Source organism: Scophthalmus maximus, chromosome 11 (assembly GCF_022379125.1).
Source record: "Scophthalmus maximus strain ysfricsl-2021 chromosome 11, ASM2237912v1, whole genome shotgun sequence".
In the NCBI taxonomy this organism is placed as follows: Eukaryota; Metazoa; Chordata; class Actinopteri; order Pleuronectiformes; family Scophthalmidae; genus Scophthalmus; species Scophthalmus maximus.
In genome coordinates this window covers 11,498,853-11,516,564 of record NC_061525.1, presented here as the reverse complement: position 1 = coordinate 11,516,564, position 17,712 = coordinate 11,498,853, and the positions used below count along the sequence as shown (strand labels likewise).

The 17,712-nt window shown below is 43.3% G+C and overlaps 1 protein-coding gene across 5 annotated transcripts; it reads left to right on the top strand.

Moving 5' to 3' along the window:
* Nucleotides 1-744: 744 nt before the first annotated feature.
* Nucleotides 745-17,567, top strand: sytl2b (synaptotagmin-like 2b). 5 transcript variants are annotated; one of them, XM_035623257.2, is made up of 20 exons: nt 745-807; nt 2,055-2,278; nt 4,031-4,182; nt 4,636-4,747; nt 5,967-6,015; nt 6,133-6,190; nt 6,317-6,755; nt 6,838-7,049; nt 8,038-10,371; nt 11,842-11,955; nt 12,053-12,106; nt 12,206-12,300; nt 12,395-12,511; nt 13,342-13,511; nt 13,684-13,786; nt 13,919-14,080; nt 14,336-14,423; nt 15,227-15,329; nt 15,424-15,629; nt 16,510-17,567. In XM_035623257.2, the coding sequence occupies exons 2-20, from the start codon at nt 2,118-2,120 to the stop codon at nt 16,665-16,667; spliced, it is 4,887 nt and encodes a 1,628-aa protein (XP_035479150.2). In that variant the 5' UTR covers nt 745-807; nt 2,055-2,117; the 3' UTR covers nt 16,668-17,567. The 5 variants fall into 5 exon arrangements, with proteins under 5 accessions (XP_035479150.2, XP_035479152.2, XP_047191669.1 ...); XM_035623259.2 differs by having other exon boundaries at nt 746-807; nt 2,104-2,278; XM_035623261.2 differs by lacking the exon at nt 745-807 and having other exon boundaries at nt 1,982-2,278; nt 6,136-6,190.
* The last annotated feature ends 145 nt before the right edge of the window (nt 17,568-17,712 follow it).

Sequence of the window (17,712 nt, the reverse complement as noted above, 5' to 3'; positions counted from 1 at the left end):
ACTTATGATTAGTCACATACTGGACACTAAGCATGCATGCAACTAAAGATGCCAAGGTTATGTCGGTATAGGGCTAAGACAAAAAAAAATAAAAATCAAATGATCACATCTTTGTACTTCAACAATTAATTTACAATCATTGCAGTTATTATTTCACCACCTCGTACTTGGAAGGAAAAAAACAAACAATTTGGACAATGTGAGAAGGAAAATCACTACAACATGGACTGTAAATAAAGATGGACGCCAGACTCTCAATAGAGAGACTGTTGACACGATAACCTGAGGACGGTCCTGGGACGTTCACACCCTTGGCTCCAACAGACTGACCCCACCACGTGGACACTGAGGACCCCTGCCGCCCGACACCTGCCATTACAGCACAGTCGGCCCGACTCTGCCCGTTGTGTGCGTTGTACCGGCGTGTGTCTGATGCACATGTCAGTTCCTCCCCGTCCATCCGACCGACGCCCTCCTCCTCCTCCTCCTCCTCCTCCTCTTCCTCCTCCTCCTCTCCTCCTCCTCCTCTTCCTCCTCCTCTCCTCATCCTCCTCTTCCTCTCCTCATCTCCTCCTCCTCCTCTCCTCCTCTTCCTCCTCCTCTTCCTCCTCATCTCCTCCTCCTCCTCTCATCCTCTCCTCCTCCTCCTCCTCTTCCTCCTCCTCTCCTCATCTCCTCCTCCTCCTCTCATCCTCTCCTCCTCCTCCTCCTCTTCTTCCCCCTCCTCCTCCTCTCCTCCCGTCCGGAGACTCGGGCTCGTCCAGCAGCAGCAGCAGCAGCAGCGGCGGCGGAGGATCTGCAGAGGAGGTAAAGGAACTTTCTTTAACCTTGTGTATTTCATAAATGTGCCACTTCAGCAAGGCGCGGTTAAAGAGGAGCATGTCCAATGTCAAACGCATGTAGTCCTAAAGTAGACGAGGCGAGTGGTGTTCGAGGCTACAGGGCGTAAGAAGTTGGTGCAGCAGGCTGAGGTAAAAACATGTCACATGTCAAAACAAATTCAGATGAATAGCGCAAAATATCAGTCGCATAATTAATAATTACGTAGCCCTAATTTTTTGTTGACAAAGCGTTGTCTGCAAAGACCAGAGACATGTGATTGACGTTCTAAAGAATCCAGTTTAATTCACTTTGCTGAACAGGGAAAAACAAGTCAGCAACAAGAGAACATTTCCAGCCCTGAGTCCTCAGTCTGATTCACCTTGATCTGCACATCTGCAGCTGTGACATGGAACATGATGCTTACTGTGAACACAGAGCTGTATATTCATAATGTTGACAATATTATTAATAATGATAAGTGCTCAGACAGTCAGTCAGTTTGTCCATGGAGCCGCCTGTTGGAAGAGCTCTCGTTTGTTGTGTCAGTAACCAGTTTCCTGAATAAACATGCAAATGCAAAACAGTAACAGTACAAGTTACATTTCCATAGTTTGGTGACGCCCCTTGGTACTTGACTTAGGTAGAAGGTCATTGAATGATTAATGGTGCTGGAAAGAAACGTGATTTTTTTTTAAACAGTTTTTTAGACTTTTTATTTATGTTGGTGAAACCTTGTGCGAAGCCAAGTGAGACAACCAGTGACACAAGGCAAAAAGGCTGCGCTCCATTGGTTTGATTCATAACTGTGTAATATATTGAATATGCTTATCATGTGTATCATGTGTTGTGTTGTCTACTAACTGTCAAATAATTGAATAGACTAAAAATATATGTCCCTGTGAAATATAATGCAGTGGCAGTACAAACGGATTTTATTCGATTTGCACCTCAAAAGATTTACTTATGCACATTTATAAACGTATTAATTATCCATAATCAGAAGCCGATTAAGATTTATGGAAGAAGCTGTTTGCATGCTGCACATTTGGTCGGATATTTTGAGAAACTGTTCAACAAACAACAATTTCACACAGTTCTGTCCTGTTTTAAAGGAGTTCCTCCAAAAGTTCTCCAAAAAGACTCGTCCACTTATTTGTATCCTTTTACCTGTACGGTAAAACAGTCAAAAATTTGGATCAAGGGAGCAAAACGGGGATTCTTTTATTTTTTAGGATGAAACACTGCGTAATGGTTGCCTCGTGTTTCATCTGACGGGGACAGACCCCATCTGGTGAATGTTTCCTGCCGCAAAGTGTGTCCACATCTCGCCGGTCCGAGACGCAGGAGGAGGAACCATGATCGACCTGAGCCACCTTACGGAGGAGGAGCAGGGGAAGATAATGACGGTGCTGAGGAGAGACGCCGAGCTGAAGAGGGCCGAGGAGGAGAGAATCAGGTAGCAAATATGTGTAAGAACCAAAGGAACATACTGTGAAATGTTTGAGCTGAAATGGTATGTGCCAACATTTAAACTAATGTTATGTTATTCCGCTAATGTTGTTTTAATAATTCAATAAGTACTCCGACAGGCTTTCCATTGCCCGTCTTGTGAGAAGAGGCCTTTGTGGGAGGGTAAACATGCCGCTCAAAATTATGCTTGTTTGGCCATAATAGAATAACACAATAAGAGCTTGGCAGGAGACACGGTTTGCCTTCTTCGCTGGGAGGCCTCCGTGTGAGTTGCGCTCTTAAATTAAAGCCCAGTTGTGGTCGACACTCAGAAGAGGATCACGCTGCGGTGTCGGGCAGGAATAGAAACCCCCAGAGACACGATGGCGAGCGACACCTGGCCTGTGAAGAGCCTGACGACCAACCAGGGGAACATGCATATCTCAGCTCAAAGTTAAAATGAGCTGCTCCCAAGCTTTTGGTTGAACCTTTGGGAGGGGTCACACATTCCTCACGTGTATGTTCAGGGCACGTTAAGGCAAACAACAGACCCAGTATCTTTCCCGACGTCTTCCCTGGCCTCCAGCCGGAGTAAGACCTTACTCCGGCCTTGAAGAAGGCCGGAGGATCTCAAAAAGACCTTCTTCATCACCGATCACAACGCACGTAAACTAACAAAACATGTACCCTCTTTGAAAGTCGGGAGTGTCATTAAACGACGCGCTTTTCATTGTGAGACTTGATGGAATTGGCCGGTCAAATTGTTCCTGGGCGGGAGGCTGAATGCTCGCTGTGTCCCGACCCGTCTACTGTAAAAGGATTAAGGCAGCAGCCTGTAATAATGTGCGGCCCTTTTTTCACATGACCATTGTGGTTCAGTGTCAAGAGGAAAAGATGAGCAGCAGTGGTCATTTCAAGGCCCAGGAATTTTTTCTTTGATTCAATTTTGACTTAATGGACATGTTTACCAAATTCCTCCCTTTAGATGGAATCATGCGCAAGTGTTACATAAAGCTGATAACGAGGAAGGAGGAAAATATACTGCGTAGTCATTTTCTAAATTCAGTAATGGCCACTGCAAGTTTCTTGTAGTGCCTGCGGTTCTATGAATCCTGGATGACCCCCAGAGGCAGTGCTTAACACTGGATATCTTCCATCTGGCGCATGTGCAGGTCGAATATTGATATCAACAAAGTCACATGTGACCTCGGATGACCCCCGACTCAGGTATAAATTCCGGTGTTATCACAAGATCGTTTCTGCAGGGGATGAAAAATGGCATAAACAAAAATCCTAGAACAGAAAATCCTGCAGAATTATAGTAGTAGCCTATATATGTAGGCTACTACTTAAATCCATTTTCCAACCTAAACCTTGAACTATGTCCAGATGAGGAGAAACTCAGAACTTCAAAAACCCCTTGCGGTAGTTTGTTCCCCTTTGTCCGTCCTTGGCTTTGAATTTCACCTCATGTTTTGGAGATTAGTGCCACTCAGACTGAATTAAAGCGGTGTCAGGTTGTCCATTCAGCGCAGCCTGACGCGAGCCTTGTCTCACCGTTGTTCAGTCTGTTCTTGTGTCTCCGCAGGGACCGTGCTGGAGAGGAACAATGTCCAGTGTACTTTTAATCTTTTTTTTCAGAAGGAAATGGCCCTCAGCTGGGATTATCACGGTGCATCAAAGACCCATAAACGACTCTACAGACAAACCTCTTCATTTAAGCATTTGCACACGTTTCCTTTGTGTGTTTCCCCGACAGGAACCTGGAGAAAATACTGGACAGTGGGTCACAGTCAGACGGCAAGTTGAAGTACCTGACTGGAGAGTGGTTCTACCAGGCCAAGAGTCTCCGGCACATGGACACGATCCACGGCTCGGAAATCATTCTGGCTTCCATGAAACAGAGGAAAGGTGGGTTCATTTTCTGCTCAAAGGAAATAATCTGTCCCCAGTTGTGACCTCAGCTCTCACGGTTCAGTGACAGAGGTTATTTTCTACCTGTTCACCAGCAGCAGGTTTACGTCTCCTGAGGTACGTTCTCGATCCCACTGATGTCTGCTCTGTGCCCAGAGAGATCAAATGTTTCCCAAGGAATGAGCCAAAGATTAGATCCAACCTTTTTTCTGAGACTGTGCCGATTATTGCTGACGCCTGCACAGTGGACGTAGTGAAGAGGACCAGACTGGAAAGACAGTTTGAGAAAACATAGGATTTAAATGCTGGTTTCATCCCGGGCAAACTTTTTATCCCCGTTTGCGGCAGATCATTAAAAAACAGGTTTTTCAACAACAGGGGGGAAAAAAAAAAAAATTTCATTTCATTAAGTCCTGTATACTCAGCTCCACTGTTCCCTTTCTACTGCAGATGGGTCTCTCAGACTCGAGAAATCCAGAACACCCAGCAGTCGAGGTTCGGGCGCCGTCGCTCCACCAAAACCTGCCAGGTGTTTGGCGACGCTGCAGCCACAAGCGAAAAAGTACACAATTCTTTTTTTTCTATTTCTTTTTTCTTGTTGATTTAGAAACCTCTTCATTTCTTTTTCCCGTCTGCATGGTGTTGTTTAGCCTGCGGTGTGAGAAAGGGAAGGTTTGGACACTCCAAGAGGCGACGAGTCCTATAAACATGTCATTGGTTTTACCAGCGGCACATGGTGCTGTAACGCACCGAGCTCAATTCACTCTTGTCTGTGGATTCCAGCTCTTGAATCTCTCATATAGAACAACTGGATCGCAAGATGTCGCCCGGCTGAGCTGCTAAAATCCCATATTGTCATGCAGACTTGATCATTTTCCTTTTAATTTAAAGATTCTTCTACAAAGTGCCAGGTCACATTACATCACATAACTCGATCTCAGTTTGAAACACTGTATCTCTCTCTCTTTCTCTCTCTACCAGTGTGTGTGCAGTGTCTTGTGACTCAGCCTGTGCAAACAAAGGTGGTGCTGACTGGGAACATGTGTGTTTTATAGCCCGGCAGCAGCCACGGCTCTGTGCAAGATATGTTCTGACATACGGAGGGAAAACAGACGGGCAGTTTAGCTCCACTGAGCTCTTGGCTCAGTGACTCTGAATGAGAAATGACTGGTGATGTCACTTCAGTGTCGTGGTTGTTTCTGGAACGAAACTCTGTCAACAGTCTCAATATCTTACTAGCATGTGGTTTTTATTTATTTATTTTTGCCTGTGATATATTTTTATTCTTGATTATTGCAAAATTACAGAGTACAGTGTACAGAGGAGGACACACTATTTGGGAACTAATGAAAAATGTGTATAAAGTTAAGTAAAAATTTAAGTTAAGGGACACATTTAATAGCCTTCTTTAACAGTGTGGTCAATATTTGGCTTGGCCAAGTGTGCAGAGGGCTACAAATCCTAAACACACAATGGATCAGCTCTTTTGGCAGACTGATATTGAACACCAGGTATTGTGAGTTTATCTTATCAGGTGTTCTCTCATACCTTTCCAGTTCCTTTGATATTTTGGTTAGTTTGAGTCAATGGATGTTTTCCTCCTTGATGTCAGCCTTATTTTACGAGCCAGCGAGCCCCGGTCATGCACACAAGTATGAGGAGCAGACGCATCTTGTTAAAATGCACTCTGTCTGTGTGACTTCATCTGATGCTCTGTGGTGTTTGATTTCTTTTAAATTGACTTTTGCCAAAGAAAACGGTTCGTTTTTTTCTCCCTCCAGTGACGCTGAGAACGAGAATCCAAATTCAGCAGTCTTTTCTCCCAGAACAGTAAGTGGAAGTTTCACGAAGCAGATTGGCCTTTTACAATACATCTACCTCCCTATGTTACAGTCATATTGAGGCCGTTGTAATGTAAAATAATAACTATTGGAATTTTCCTTCAAGCAGAGGCACAACCCTTTCAACCGTGCGTCCCTCATCCCTGCTGAGCCACCTGAGACAGGTATGAATTTATTTAATTATTCAAAACAGACCGACACATTAGTAAGGCTGTAATATAGGTGATATAATGGAAAGGAATCTATAATGGCTAAATGCCCCTGTAATCTTTCCTCTGTGTTTCCTTCAGAGCCCATATCCACGCTGAAGAATCACCCTGCAGGTGAGGCCAGTCAGACGTCTGGAGGCTCCGTCATATCAGAAAGTTCCTCTGTGGGTTTCAAACCAGTGCCGAAGAAGAGGACGTTCCTTTCAAGACGAGCCTCCGGCCAGTCAGAAAGTAACAACCTAGGGTTGGACGCTCAAGTAGGGTCGGCGGGGATCGTTCCTGCTCCTCGACGAAGCATCCAGCGTGGGTCCAGCGGGAACTCTTACCAGTCCCTCCTGAAGAGCCGAGACGAAATGCCTCAGAAAAGTGCAGTTCCAGTGTTCAGCCGGGTGTCTCAGCCTGCTCCGTCTTCCTGCTCCGCGGATAAAACCTCCCAGCGGCCAACGTGGGATGCATCGCAGGTTTCCTCGAATGCCATTGTCGAGAGAGAGAGACGCCCACCTTCCATAACAAGAGACAGGTCAGTGGATTTCATTCCTTGTATGACTTTAACCCAAATCTTCAATGAAAAAAACCCATTAAAACTACCTTTGGAATTTCAGACCAGCCACATACATCAGAGGCGACGTTCCGCCTGCGAGAGACACCCGACAGAGGAGCGACGACGGAGACGATCAGACCCACAGAGAACATGCAGCGGTGAATACTGTCCTCCTGAACACCAGCAGCATTCAGGGTTCAGAAAGAGGAATCAGCAGCAGTGAGGGAACCTCGACGAGGCAAGAGGAGCTGAGTTTGACCCAAAGCATTGTGGGTAAGTGTAGAAACAGACACAATTTCCTCGCTCTTGTTAAAGGTGTGTTTGAACTAGTTATTCAATGTGGAGTAAGGCAGTGGTTCCCAACCTGGGAACACAACTTGTGGTTGTGAGACATTTTCTTTTTAGATTGTTTTATTTTCACATTTGACAAGGTTTAAGAAGTGTGCAGACAGGGCAGAAAGTTGGACAAAGTAGAAAGATTTCACTTGATGATGCCACTCGAAAAAGACAAGAGGTCATTTAAGTCAGTGGGATTCATCCTCTGGGGACCATGAATGTCTGTACAGAATTTCATGGAAATTTATCCTCTATTTTTTGAGATATATTAGTGGACATCAAATCTGAAGTGAGCTACTGACATACTGACACAAAATTACTAGTTACTAGTTAGTTTTATAATACGTTAGTGTGTCTGTTTTTTCTCTGAGCTGTTGCTCAAGTTTTTTTATATTAAAAAAGACTGTGTAGGACTGTCGGTAATACATTTCTGACTATATTCTTCAATTCAATTCAATTCAATTTTATTTGTATAGCGCCATATCACAACATATATTGTCTCAAGGCACTTTACATAGTGAGGTCAATATTACAATATTACAGGGAAAACCCAACAAATCCCACAATGAACAAAGCACTTGGCGATGGTGGAGAGAAAAAACTCCCTTTTAACAGGATCTCTGATAGAACGGGACTCGTGGCCGGTCATCTGTCTCGACCGGTTGGGGTGAGGAGAGAAATGAGGAAGAGAGGAGAGGTGGGCAGAAAGAGGGTGGGAGGAGAGACAGTAGGAGAGGAGAGAGAGAGAGGACAGTTGTACAACCGCCGCTGTAATCTCTACCAGACTGATACTTATAATTAAAAAATACGATTATGTTGTTGTTATTATTAGTGATGATATTAATATTAATAATAACAATAATAATGACGGGTTCTTCTGACGGGTAATTCTGACAAGAATTTCTTTTCATACCTTTGCTTTCAGATCCGGAGCCTCCTATATGTTATGATCTCAACTTCATTGATAAATCTGATCAGCATGCACCGAAGAAATCAAATCAGAAACACGCGTTCAAGTTGACCACTCAGGCGACCAGTCCCCCTGGTGACGAGGACTCCATCGCAAAGGTGCTGGACTGGTTCGGCCGCAGCACAGCCAGCAACGATTGGCTGAATTCAGACAACGGCCCGGAGGCCACAAAGAGCTCCGACAAACATGTAGATATCGGCGAATTAAGAAGTGAGGATTCAGTGCGAAAAGAGGTCACTCTTGACATGAAGAGAAGTCACTTACAAGAGTTAAGAGCAACAGACAGAACAAGCATCAAGGAATCAACTGAAACACAAGAGGAGTCGCAGAAGGATTTGAAAAAAATCTCTAATCTGAAGTCCTTCTGGGAGAAAAGCAACATGGGTCCTAAAATACATATCAGGAAATCAATCACGCCCAGCGATGAAGCACAAAAACCTGTTCATCTCTCAGCGGAGAGACACGAGGAGAGCGTGAAGAAACCCCACACGGGGGCCGATGTGTCCCCTGCTAGTAGAATACACAATGGGAGGGGGCATGATAAGTACGCCTCGAGGCATGGGGGTGAGAGTGGTCATTTAAATAATAACCAGCAGGTTGACTGTCTGCTGATGAATACTTTATCTCAAAGAAATAATTATGACCCTACATACAACTCAGATTATTTAAAGGTACAATTTAGCCCCCAAGTGTCTGATAGAGGCTCGGACACTGAGATTTCATGTTTAACCAGACTCCAGTCCAGCCCGAGTCCCGAGTCAGAGAGCTTCTCGCCGGTCAAACCAAGTCCACAACCGGACAGTATTTCCCGATCGAGAGAAAGCCCACGGCAGGAAGAGCTGTCCAGAACTGTGCCGGTGTCTCAGCTGGATGATGCCGTCCAAACAAGGGACACATCGGACTCGGAGAAGCTCCACTTATCCAGAAACGGCTCATATACGGACGACAAGCAAGGTGGGAATGATGTGCAAGTCGCCTCCAGAGCACAGCTTTCAAGAGGTTCAAGTGAGGACGTAAAGAGTCGGGACAGTGATGATAAAAATATACATTTAGGAAAAGAGGATGTGTCTAATAAAGACAGAACTAACAGTCCCCATGCAAATAGACAAGGTTTACCACACCAAGAAAGTACAGCAGAGAGAATCAAGCAGCTCAAATCCTTCTGGGAGCAGGAGAGGTACCAGCCCATATTTGGCACTGGTGCAGCTAAAACTCCTGGGGACGGTAAAGTCGCTCGTGGTGCAAATCAACTGAATAAAAGATTTACAAAGTCGGAGTTCGACCTGAGATCAGTTGTAAATAATCCAGGCAGCGATGGCGAAGACTCAGATAGATGTAATCATAATTCGACTGTTCTTCCCTCGAATCAGAGAATAGACAAGTTGTCCCCCAGCCTCAGAACGAGCCGAACACTGTTCCACACCCTCCGCGAATTCTGGGATGAGGCCGCGTCAGACGCCAAAGGATCGTTTTCGCTTGACAAACCCAAAAGCCCCAAAAGGAAAGAGCCACCAAATGTGCAACTTCTATCTCAGGAGTTAAAGAGCGGCGACCCTGAGGGTTACTGCTCGTCCTCCGCCGTCGAGAAAACAAGAGCGACTGTCGTGAAATTATCACATCTGGGGTCAAGAGCAGGGACCGACGGCAAAAACAACCTGTCTAATCATACGACGGCCGAGTCCAAAAGGGGCCCCAAAGACTCTGGTAGGGAGGAGAAATCCACGAAACCACAAAGCAGTTCAGGTAAAGAGACTCGGTCTCCTAAGAGCAGGAAAGACAACTGTGGCAAGTCATTCAGTAGTGGGAATTGTCTGCGTCGCGCCACGAGCATGTTGGCTCTTAGTGTTCCGCGTGAAAAAGATCAGGGCCAGCTTAGAATGGACGAAAGCCCCGTCCACTCCCAGGGCAGGAAGCAAAGGCAGAACAGCGAGAAGGGCGCCGTGCCAAGATCACCAGACAGAACCGAGTTGATGGCTCCACGCGCACGGGCATTTGTTCCCAGAGACTACCGACATTACCTGGGCATGACGGACAAGACCAGCGTCCACACCTCGCTCGCCCCGGCCGTGAAGGAGGAGGGCTCGGAGGACAGGCTCGCGTTCGACTTTGACCTGAGCGGGCCAGTGAGAGCCAGCACCCCGATGGGTTCAGAGGAACGTTACAGCAGGAGGGGCAGCAAGACGAGCCAGCGCCCCCTGTGGGCAAACTACAGCAGTTCAGACACTGGGCAGGAGTCGTCCATGAGCAGCACGTCAGACACCGTGTCCATCTCCAGGAACAGTTCAAACCGTGAGCGCCAACTTCTTTTTGTTTGTCTTTTACAGTGTAAAATGTTTTTTTCTGCAGCTTAAAGAAAAAAGTATCTCTTAAAATACAATTTATATGCCAACATGTTGTTCCTGCAATCTGAACTTGCTTATATTTGAATATCAACTGCTCTTAAAACTACAGTTTTCTTTTACTGCAATTTTTGATACTCAGTATCAGTGGTTAGGCAGGAAAGTCCTGTCTTCCTCTGCTCAACGTGTGTTTATCATGGAGGTGTTCATTCTTGACCTTGGATACAGGACATCAAAAAATTGGCTGTTAAATTGAATTATTCATTTTCTTCTTTCGGAAAAAAGACAAACCTTTAGATGAACTTTTTTCCAATCAGTGAAGCTGTTTCATTTATCTTGAAGAATTAAGCGGCTGGAGAAGAACAAACACAAGCAGACACTTTCAGTCATCTCAATGGAGATTGATAATAATTAGTCCGATAAATAAAATCATACAGATTTTAAATAAAAGGCAAATCGTGAGTAAATGTTGACAACACCACAAGATAAAGTCAAGCGAGGAATGTATACGTGGAGACTGATTTTGTTTTTCATTTTCACCAAATCTCATATTTACATAATTCTCTCATGTTATTAAACATGCTTTTTGAATTGGACTGACTCTTGCTGTTTGCCTAGTCATAGAAATGTTCACTCTGGCTTGTATCCAGCAGTATCCTTGATATCATATCCGTGTGAGCTGATCTGTGTTTGCAGGAGTACGTTTCTGTAAACAGTGAGTGAAGCTGCCCATGTTTAGTTTGTGGGCTTGGCGACGCATTGCTCCGACTTTACTGGCACCGCACAGGAAATAGAAATGTTTCACCAAACTACAACTTCACGTGACAGTTTCCTTCCCAGTTGTTTAAATGCCTTTGAAGCAATGGAACAAGGTGTTTTACTGAGTATTTACATTATGATGTGCAGCATTTTATGCAGTGGTGGCTGGTTCATTGTTCTCAGGGGACCTATACTAAAATCCAAAAAATACATAGCCTTTGCCTTCGTGCACAGTTCGTTTTTTTTTCAGTGACTTAACCTTGATTTTTTTCCCCCTACATTTATTAAATTACACTTTCCATGACTCTAGCCTCCAATTCAACTGCTCATTCCGGCATGACTTAAATATCTGTCGGCGGATGTATCTCGACCTATGATCACAACCCTGCTGCACGTATCAGTTCTTGGCACAAATCCCTCTGCTGCCACCTGTTGGCTGGAGGTGTGTAAGGCACAACCTCCTGTCCCTTGTATTAAACAGAGGCTAATGCATATGAACAACTTTTCATGAGAGTCTATGAAAACAAAAAAATCTTGTGCCCCAGGCAGGAAGGAGCGGTGCCCGGGGGCCCATTTAGCAAACACAGTATATTTCTCTGTTAAAATATACTGTGATAACATGATTAATCAGAGCTGTTTTCCCCTCCAATGCGCCCTGTAGGTGAAAATGATGACGAAGGCCAGCACCCGGTGAGGAAAGCATTGAGGCGAGCAGAAGCGTGGCCCAAGAACGTGGCTAAAAGTATAGAGGACATCACATCATCTTTGTCCCCACGTGAGCTTCTCTTCAACTTCCCAGTTGATTTTTTTCAAATACAAATGCACAGATTTTTTTTTTTTGTAGCAGAAATTTATTTTCACGTTTCTCGCAGAGCAAGAAAGAAAACAAGACCCAACTGCCGACAACTGCCGACGCGTTAGTGATGGTAAAATATTTGCCAGACGGATTTCATAATCGATGTTTTTGCTAATGGCAGTCGAGTCAAGATACTGTATCTTCTGCTTTCCAATGAATCTCTCCTTAGTGTCGTCCGTCCCGTCGCTCTCCTCCTCCTTATGTTCGGACCCAGACCACTTGAAGAAGATGAGCAAATCAGTTCCTTCGTTCTTACAGAAGGAGGTAAAAGTCCCCCTTCATCTTTTAGTCCAGTAGGTCAAAGCCTGCTCTGCATCCCCCTGCACAGAGTTTCCTGTGCCTGCTGTCTGTGTTGCAGGATGTTGACAGGGACGCTGACTCCAGCTGTGCGGACAATTCCCACCGAGGAAGACTAATGATGGGCAGCTCGATGACTAACCTCTCCAGCAGCTCTGGCATGGCGTCTGTGTCCCCTGTACGTTCACACTCTGCAGCATGCTGCGCTAACCCATCGTCGTGCTTCACTGTTAGACACTCCTCTCTTAAACTGCACTGCTTGTTGGCTTTTAATGTCAAATTGTGACTGATATTAACCTGTCGCTCAGTCAACAAGACACGTGATGCCTCTCTTTGATATGGTAGGAACGAGCCCTGTTCGGGACAATCCTGGACGATCTCATAGGAAAAACAAAACGTACATTTGTTAAATCAGTCGGTTTGTCTTTTTCCTGTGAGGTGCAGTGCACAGCTGCCTATCGGAAGTTTAGTAAGGGAAAAAAAAAACAGGGCCAGGATTTAGGATTCAGATGTAGAATTGCACTCCTGTTACTCTATACCTCTATATCAATACAATCTATGGAAAAAGGATCAAAAATTCTGCAGCAGAATCAGGGATATAGTCTTTTATATTTCCATGCATTCCTTTTCCTTGTCAAAACCTGGCGCCTACAACAAACCTTACCCACAATGCAACTCAACCACCGACGGTTCAGCCAGAGACTCAGCACATGTAGACTCAAGGTGTTAGTCCTAAGTGGAGATGAGGAACAGGCCACAGAAAACACCACACCACCAGATTCTTGAACTATATTAAATTTACCAAATCGACAAAAGCTTTTATCATACAGCTTTTTCCAACAATATTATTCTCTATGATCTATAAACAGATGTGTATAATCAGTGGAGTTTCTTTGGAAGTGGTGTCCTTGACCTCCGCTTCTGTCTCCAAAAGACTGATTTGATTTTACAAATTGTCCAAAACCCCCCAACAAAATGTTGGGTTGTTTGATTTGTGTGTGCTCCTAGCTGAGTGGAAGTGTTATGACCATGTACAACGCGGACTTCGGGAACGTGGAGGTTCAGGGAAATATCCAGTTTTCCATCAACTACATTCAGAGGCTCAGGGAGTTTCACATCTTCGTTGCCGAGTGCCGAGACTTGGCTGCAGTCGACCCAAAGAGGAGTCGCTCGGATCCGTGAGTAGTCTACCTCGAATCCAATGAGAGCAAATTCTCACAAATTCTCACACAACAATGATACTGCAATGATACATCGTGAGCCACACAACATAATCTAACTCTGCTACTTCCATGTAGTATTATACTGTATACTTAAGGGGTTATTTTTTTTTCTTCCTTTTTCTTTGAGGTATGTCAAAAGCTACCTGGTACCCGACAAAGCTAATTTGGGAAAGAGGAAAACATCTGTAAAAAAGAAGACGCTGAATCCAACTTTCAACGAGATCCTCAGAGTAAGAACCAGGACAGATTTGATGCCGTTTGTACTAAACGCACACAGAGTCTTTCTCACGCTGCCGTTCTCAGTACTGGGCATGCATGACAGTCAGCAAACAAAAGCAGATCCCTCTTCTCTGTCGTTACAGTATCGTGTTCGCATGGACTACCTCAGAACCCAGACGCTCATTCTCTCCGTTTGGCATCACGACACCTTTGGCAGGAACAGTTTCCTTGGCGAGGTAGACGTGGACCTCTCCAAGTGGGACTTTGACCACACCCAGATGAACTACTTAGTCCTGAAAGCAAGGGTAAGACGAAACACACACACACACACACGCACACGCACACGCACACACACACGCACCCACACACAATATATTGTCAAATAACAGCAGTTTATCTAAGAATGTGGTCTTCCTGCTCATTTTTGCTGGAGTCTGTTGACTTTTTCACATGCACCGCACTTATTGTATAATCTGGGTACAAAGGAACTTTGCAGCTTCGTGATGGATTGATTTTTGAACGCGCTGCTAATGTGATAAATCCTCTGTAAAACATTTCAGACTACACCCACTCCGCTCGCTCAAGCAAATGGGCGAGGAGAGATGAAACTAGCCATACGTTTCCTGCCACAGGTCACCCACAGTGATGGTCTGTACACAGTCTTACTCAGCTGTTTGTTTTATGATCACTGTTGCCAGATTGTTGGGCAGGTTAAACATTATACTGGGTGGGTTGTTGAAACGCATGAGGTGCAAGGGACAGGGGCCTGCAGATGTCCTATAGATTATATTACCATGATGATTGTTTGTATTGGGATCTCTGATTGTATTACCTATGATTCGCAGACAAACTTCCATAAAGAAGCTGAGGGATCATAGAAACAAAGATGCTCCTTATAACAAATATAGGCTGAAGAAACAGGGCTCATGCTGTAGTGCACAATGAAAGAATTATACTTCCTTGTTCTTTTAAAAAGTTCCCAGTTAAATAATAGTGCATTTTAATTAAATCAGGGTACTTTTGTACTAATAGTCGCACTAGTTAGTAACTTGTTGTTCTTTGAAATTGAGTGATAATTACCTACATACTAAATTGTTTAAGATATTACAATTTTGATTATTAACTGTGCATAGTTTGTAGTAATTCAATTTGTCCCTCTACAATTACTATTTAGTTTTAGAACTACATGTTGTCATGTCATGAACAGTTACATGCAGCAGCTACAGGGAAATACATAGTACATTCAGTTAGTACTGGTGCTGGGTTTTGACTTGTTTTCCCAGAAATCACAAATGTCTCTGGCAAAATGACTGTTTATTCTGTACGATGCAAATGTCTGACTGTCAGATTCACGTCTTGACTGAGTTTTGATCTGTCAAAAATGTGTTGGCTTCACAGGACAGCATAAATCCAGATTCATAAAAATTTGGTGTATCATTTCTTCTTTGAAGGCATGGCTAAAGACGGACCCAACGCCGGAGAGGTTCACATATGGGTCAAAGAATGCAAGAACCTGCCTCTAATCAGGGCCACCATTGACCCATATGTTAAATGGTATGTACAAAATATTCTTCACAAGTAAGGATTTCAACTGAAGTGTCTCGCTATATACCAATCAACGCGTTTCCTCTTCCCCCGTCATCTGAAGCTTTGTGCTGCCGGACACGAGCAGGAAGAGTCGGCAGAAGACGCGCGTGCTGCGGAGGACGGCGGATCCGGTGTTTAACCACACAATGGTGTACGATGGTATCAGTTTGACTGACCTAACAGAAGCCTGCGTGGAGCTCACCGTGTGGGACCGAGACAGGCTCGCGAGCAACCTGCTGGGGGGCCTGAGGCTTGGAGTCGGAACAGGTACGGTTGGGACACGTCCGTCCAATTCTCAAGCATCTTATTGTTTAACATATAAACTAGAAAGATGAGTTTTCTGGTGGAAATTTGTCAGGCATCAGTGATAACCACTGATCCATCAAATCATTCACATACTCTGTTTTCACTACTTCATTACTTTGTGTTTAAAAACTTCTTATTCATTTCTTCTTTTTTTTACTCATAGCAAAAAAGAAAAGAAAAGAAAAGCTTGGTAAATAATTACAGAAGATGAAATCATAATGTTTCATGGGCCCAAGACATTTCTGCAAATTTGTGCGGTTCTTTTTCAAATGGTTTTGTCTTCAGGTCCAGTTTGTAGGTTTTTCTTTCCCATTTCATACTCTTCCATCAATCTGCTTGTCCGTTCTCCTGAGGAAGGGGCATTCCTGCCCAAACAATGGTTATTTACTCATTTTCTTGCCCTAAACAATTTTTTTTTATAAATATTATAATAATTAACATACTCGTCAGGAAGTACTACCAGTACTGCAGTTTAGAGATAAATTACATGGATATCTTTGTAGGAAGAAAAACGTGACACATGGGATGCTACACAAAACATGCAAGTAGGTTTTTATAATAAAAAAATATTATTATTTTCATTATTACCACTACATTTTATCTATTTATGTCTTTTATTCGTCAGTAGTAGTACAGTATTGTTTCCATTCACGTACACTATAAAAATGTGAAACAGAATAAAAGCTATGACATTGACACTGAGTTTCAGGATGAAAGTATATGGAACTAGTAAAGTGCCAAAATCAATATGATTGGTTGTAAAATAAGAAAAACACTGGGTATTAGTGAACATTAATGTTTTTAGTTTGTCGTGACTTTTATTGTTTATTTGTGTCTGTAGGCAAAAGTTATGAAGCAGCGGTGGATTGGATGGACTCAAGCCCCTATGAAGTGGCCCTGTGGGAGCGCATGATGGCTTCCCCTGATGAATGGGTGGAGGACGTACTCCCATTGCGAACGGTGAACTTAGCAAAAACTGCTTCGCATAAGCAGAAGTAGAACAGCTGCCCCAGTGGACAGACAATTTATTTTTGGAAGATAAGAACTGAAAATTGATTGTCTTTAAAAATTCAGTGCACTGATTAAAATGCAGCCAGATAAAAAAATTCATTAGGAGCACTTTCACATGTATGTTCAAACACCGCAGTTGATGAAGGAAAACACCTAGTGGTTTTAATGGTTTTAATGGTTAAAAACCTGCACTAAAAACCTAATAAATATGTAGAAAATGACCAACATTTAACAAAGGTGACAAAATACAAGAAAGAGCAGAGCATCTGTTAACTCCAAAGCCCAATTTGATCCTTTTTTTTTAATACAACCCTATATTATTCATGTTTGAACATCTTGAACCATTATGGTGTTTAAATTACAGTGAAGAATGTCTGAGTGAGGCCATGTGAGAACATTTTTACGGAGTTCATGTCTAAAAACAGCTTTAGAGTGATTGATTAGCTTTTTATCACTTATTGAGTCCACAATAATCAGGATTGAAAATGTTCGGGTAATTTTATTTTCAAGAATAAAAGAAAAACAATATTTCTGTACATTTAAATCAAATCAAATACATTTTCAAACTCTGTATTCATTTTTTCTAGTATTTCTTTGTATTGCTGTATTTCTCCTTCAAGTAACTGTTCTTTCATAAATCCTTTGTTAAGCAATACTAAAACACTGGGTAATGTATTTGTATTGCACTGGACCTTTAAGCAACCAACCCTAAGAGTATATAGTGTATCTATATTATGTTACCTCAAACAGCCGTCTTTTTACTTAAGTCTATATCTTTTGAAAACCTAATTTCTTAGACTAACACATATTTTGACAGTATTGTTACTAATGTAATGAACTATTGTACTTAAATGTATTAACCATTAAAGAAATTAGATACGGAACAACTCTCAAAAATAGTTGTTGTTTTTTTTACTTAAATTCTGAAGAGGTCAAAAATATTCAAGCATCCTGTGATGATCAATCATCCCAACATCTATTGAATGGATTAACACAACAGTTTTGCTTTCTTAATGTTTACAAAAGATGCCAC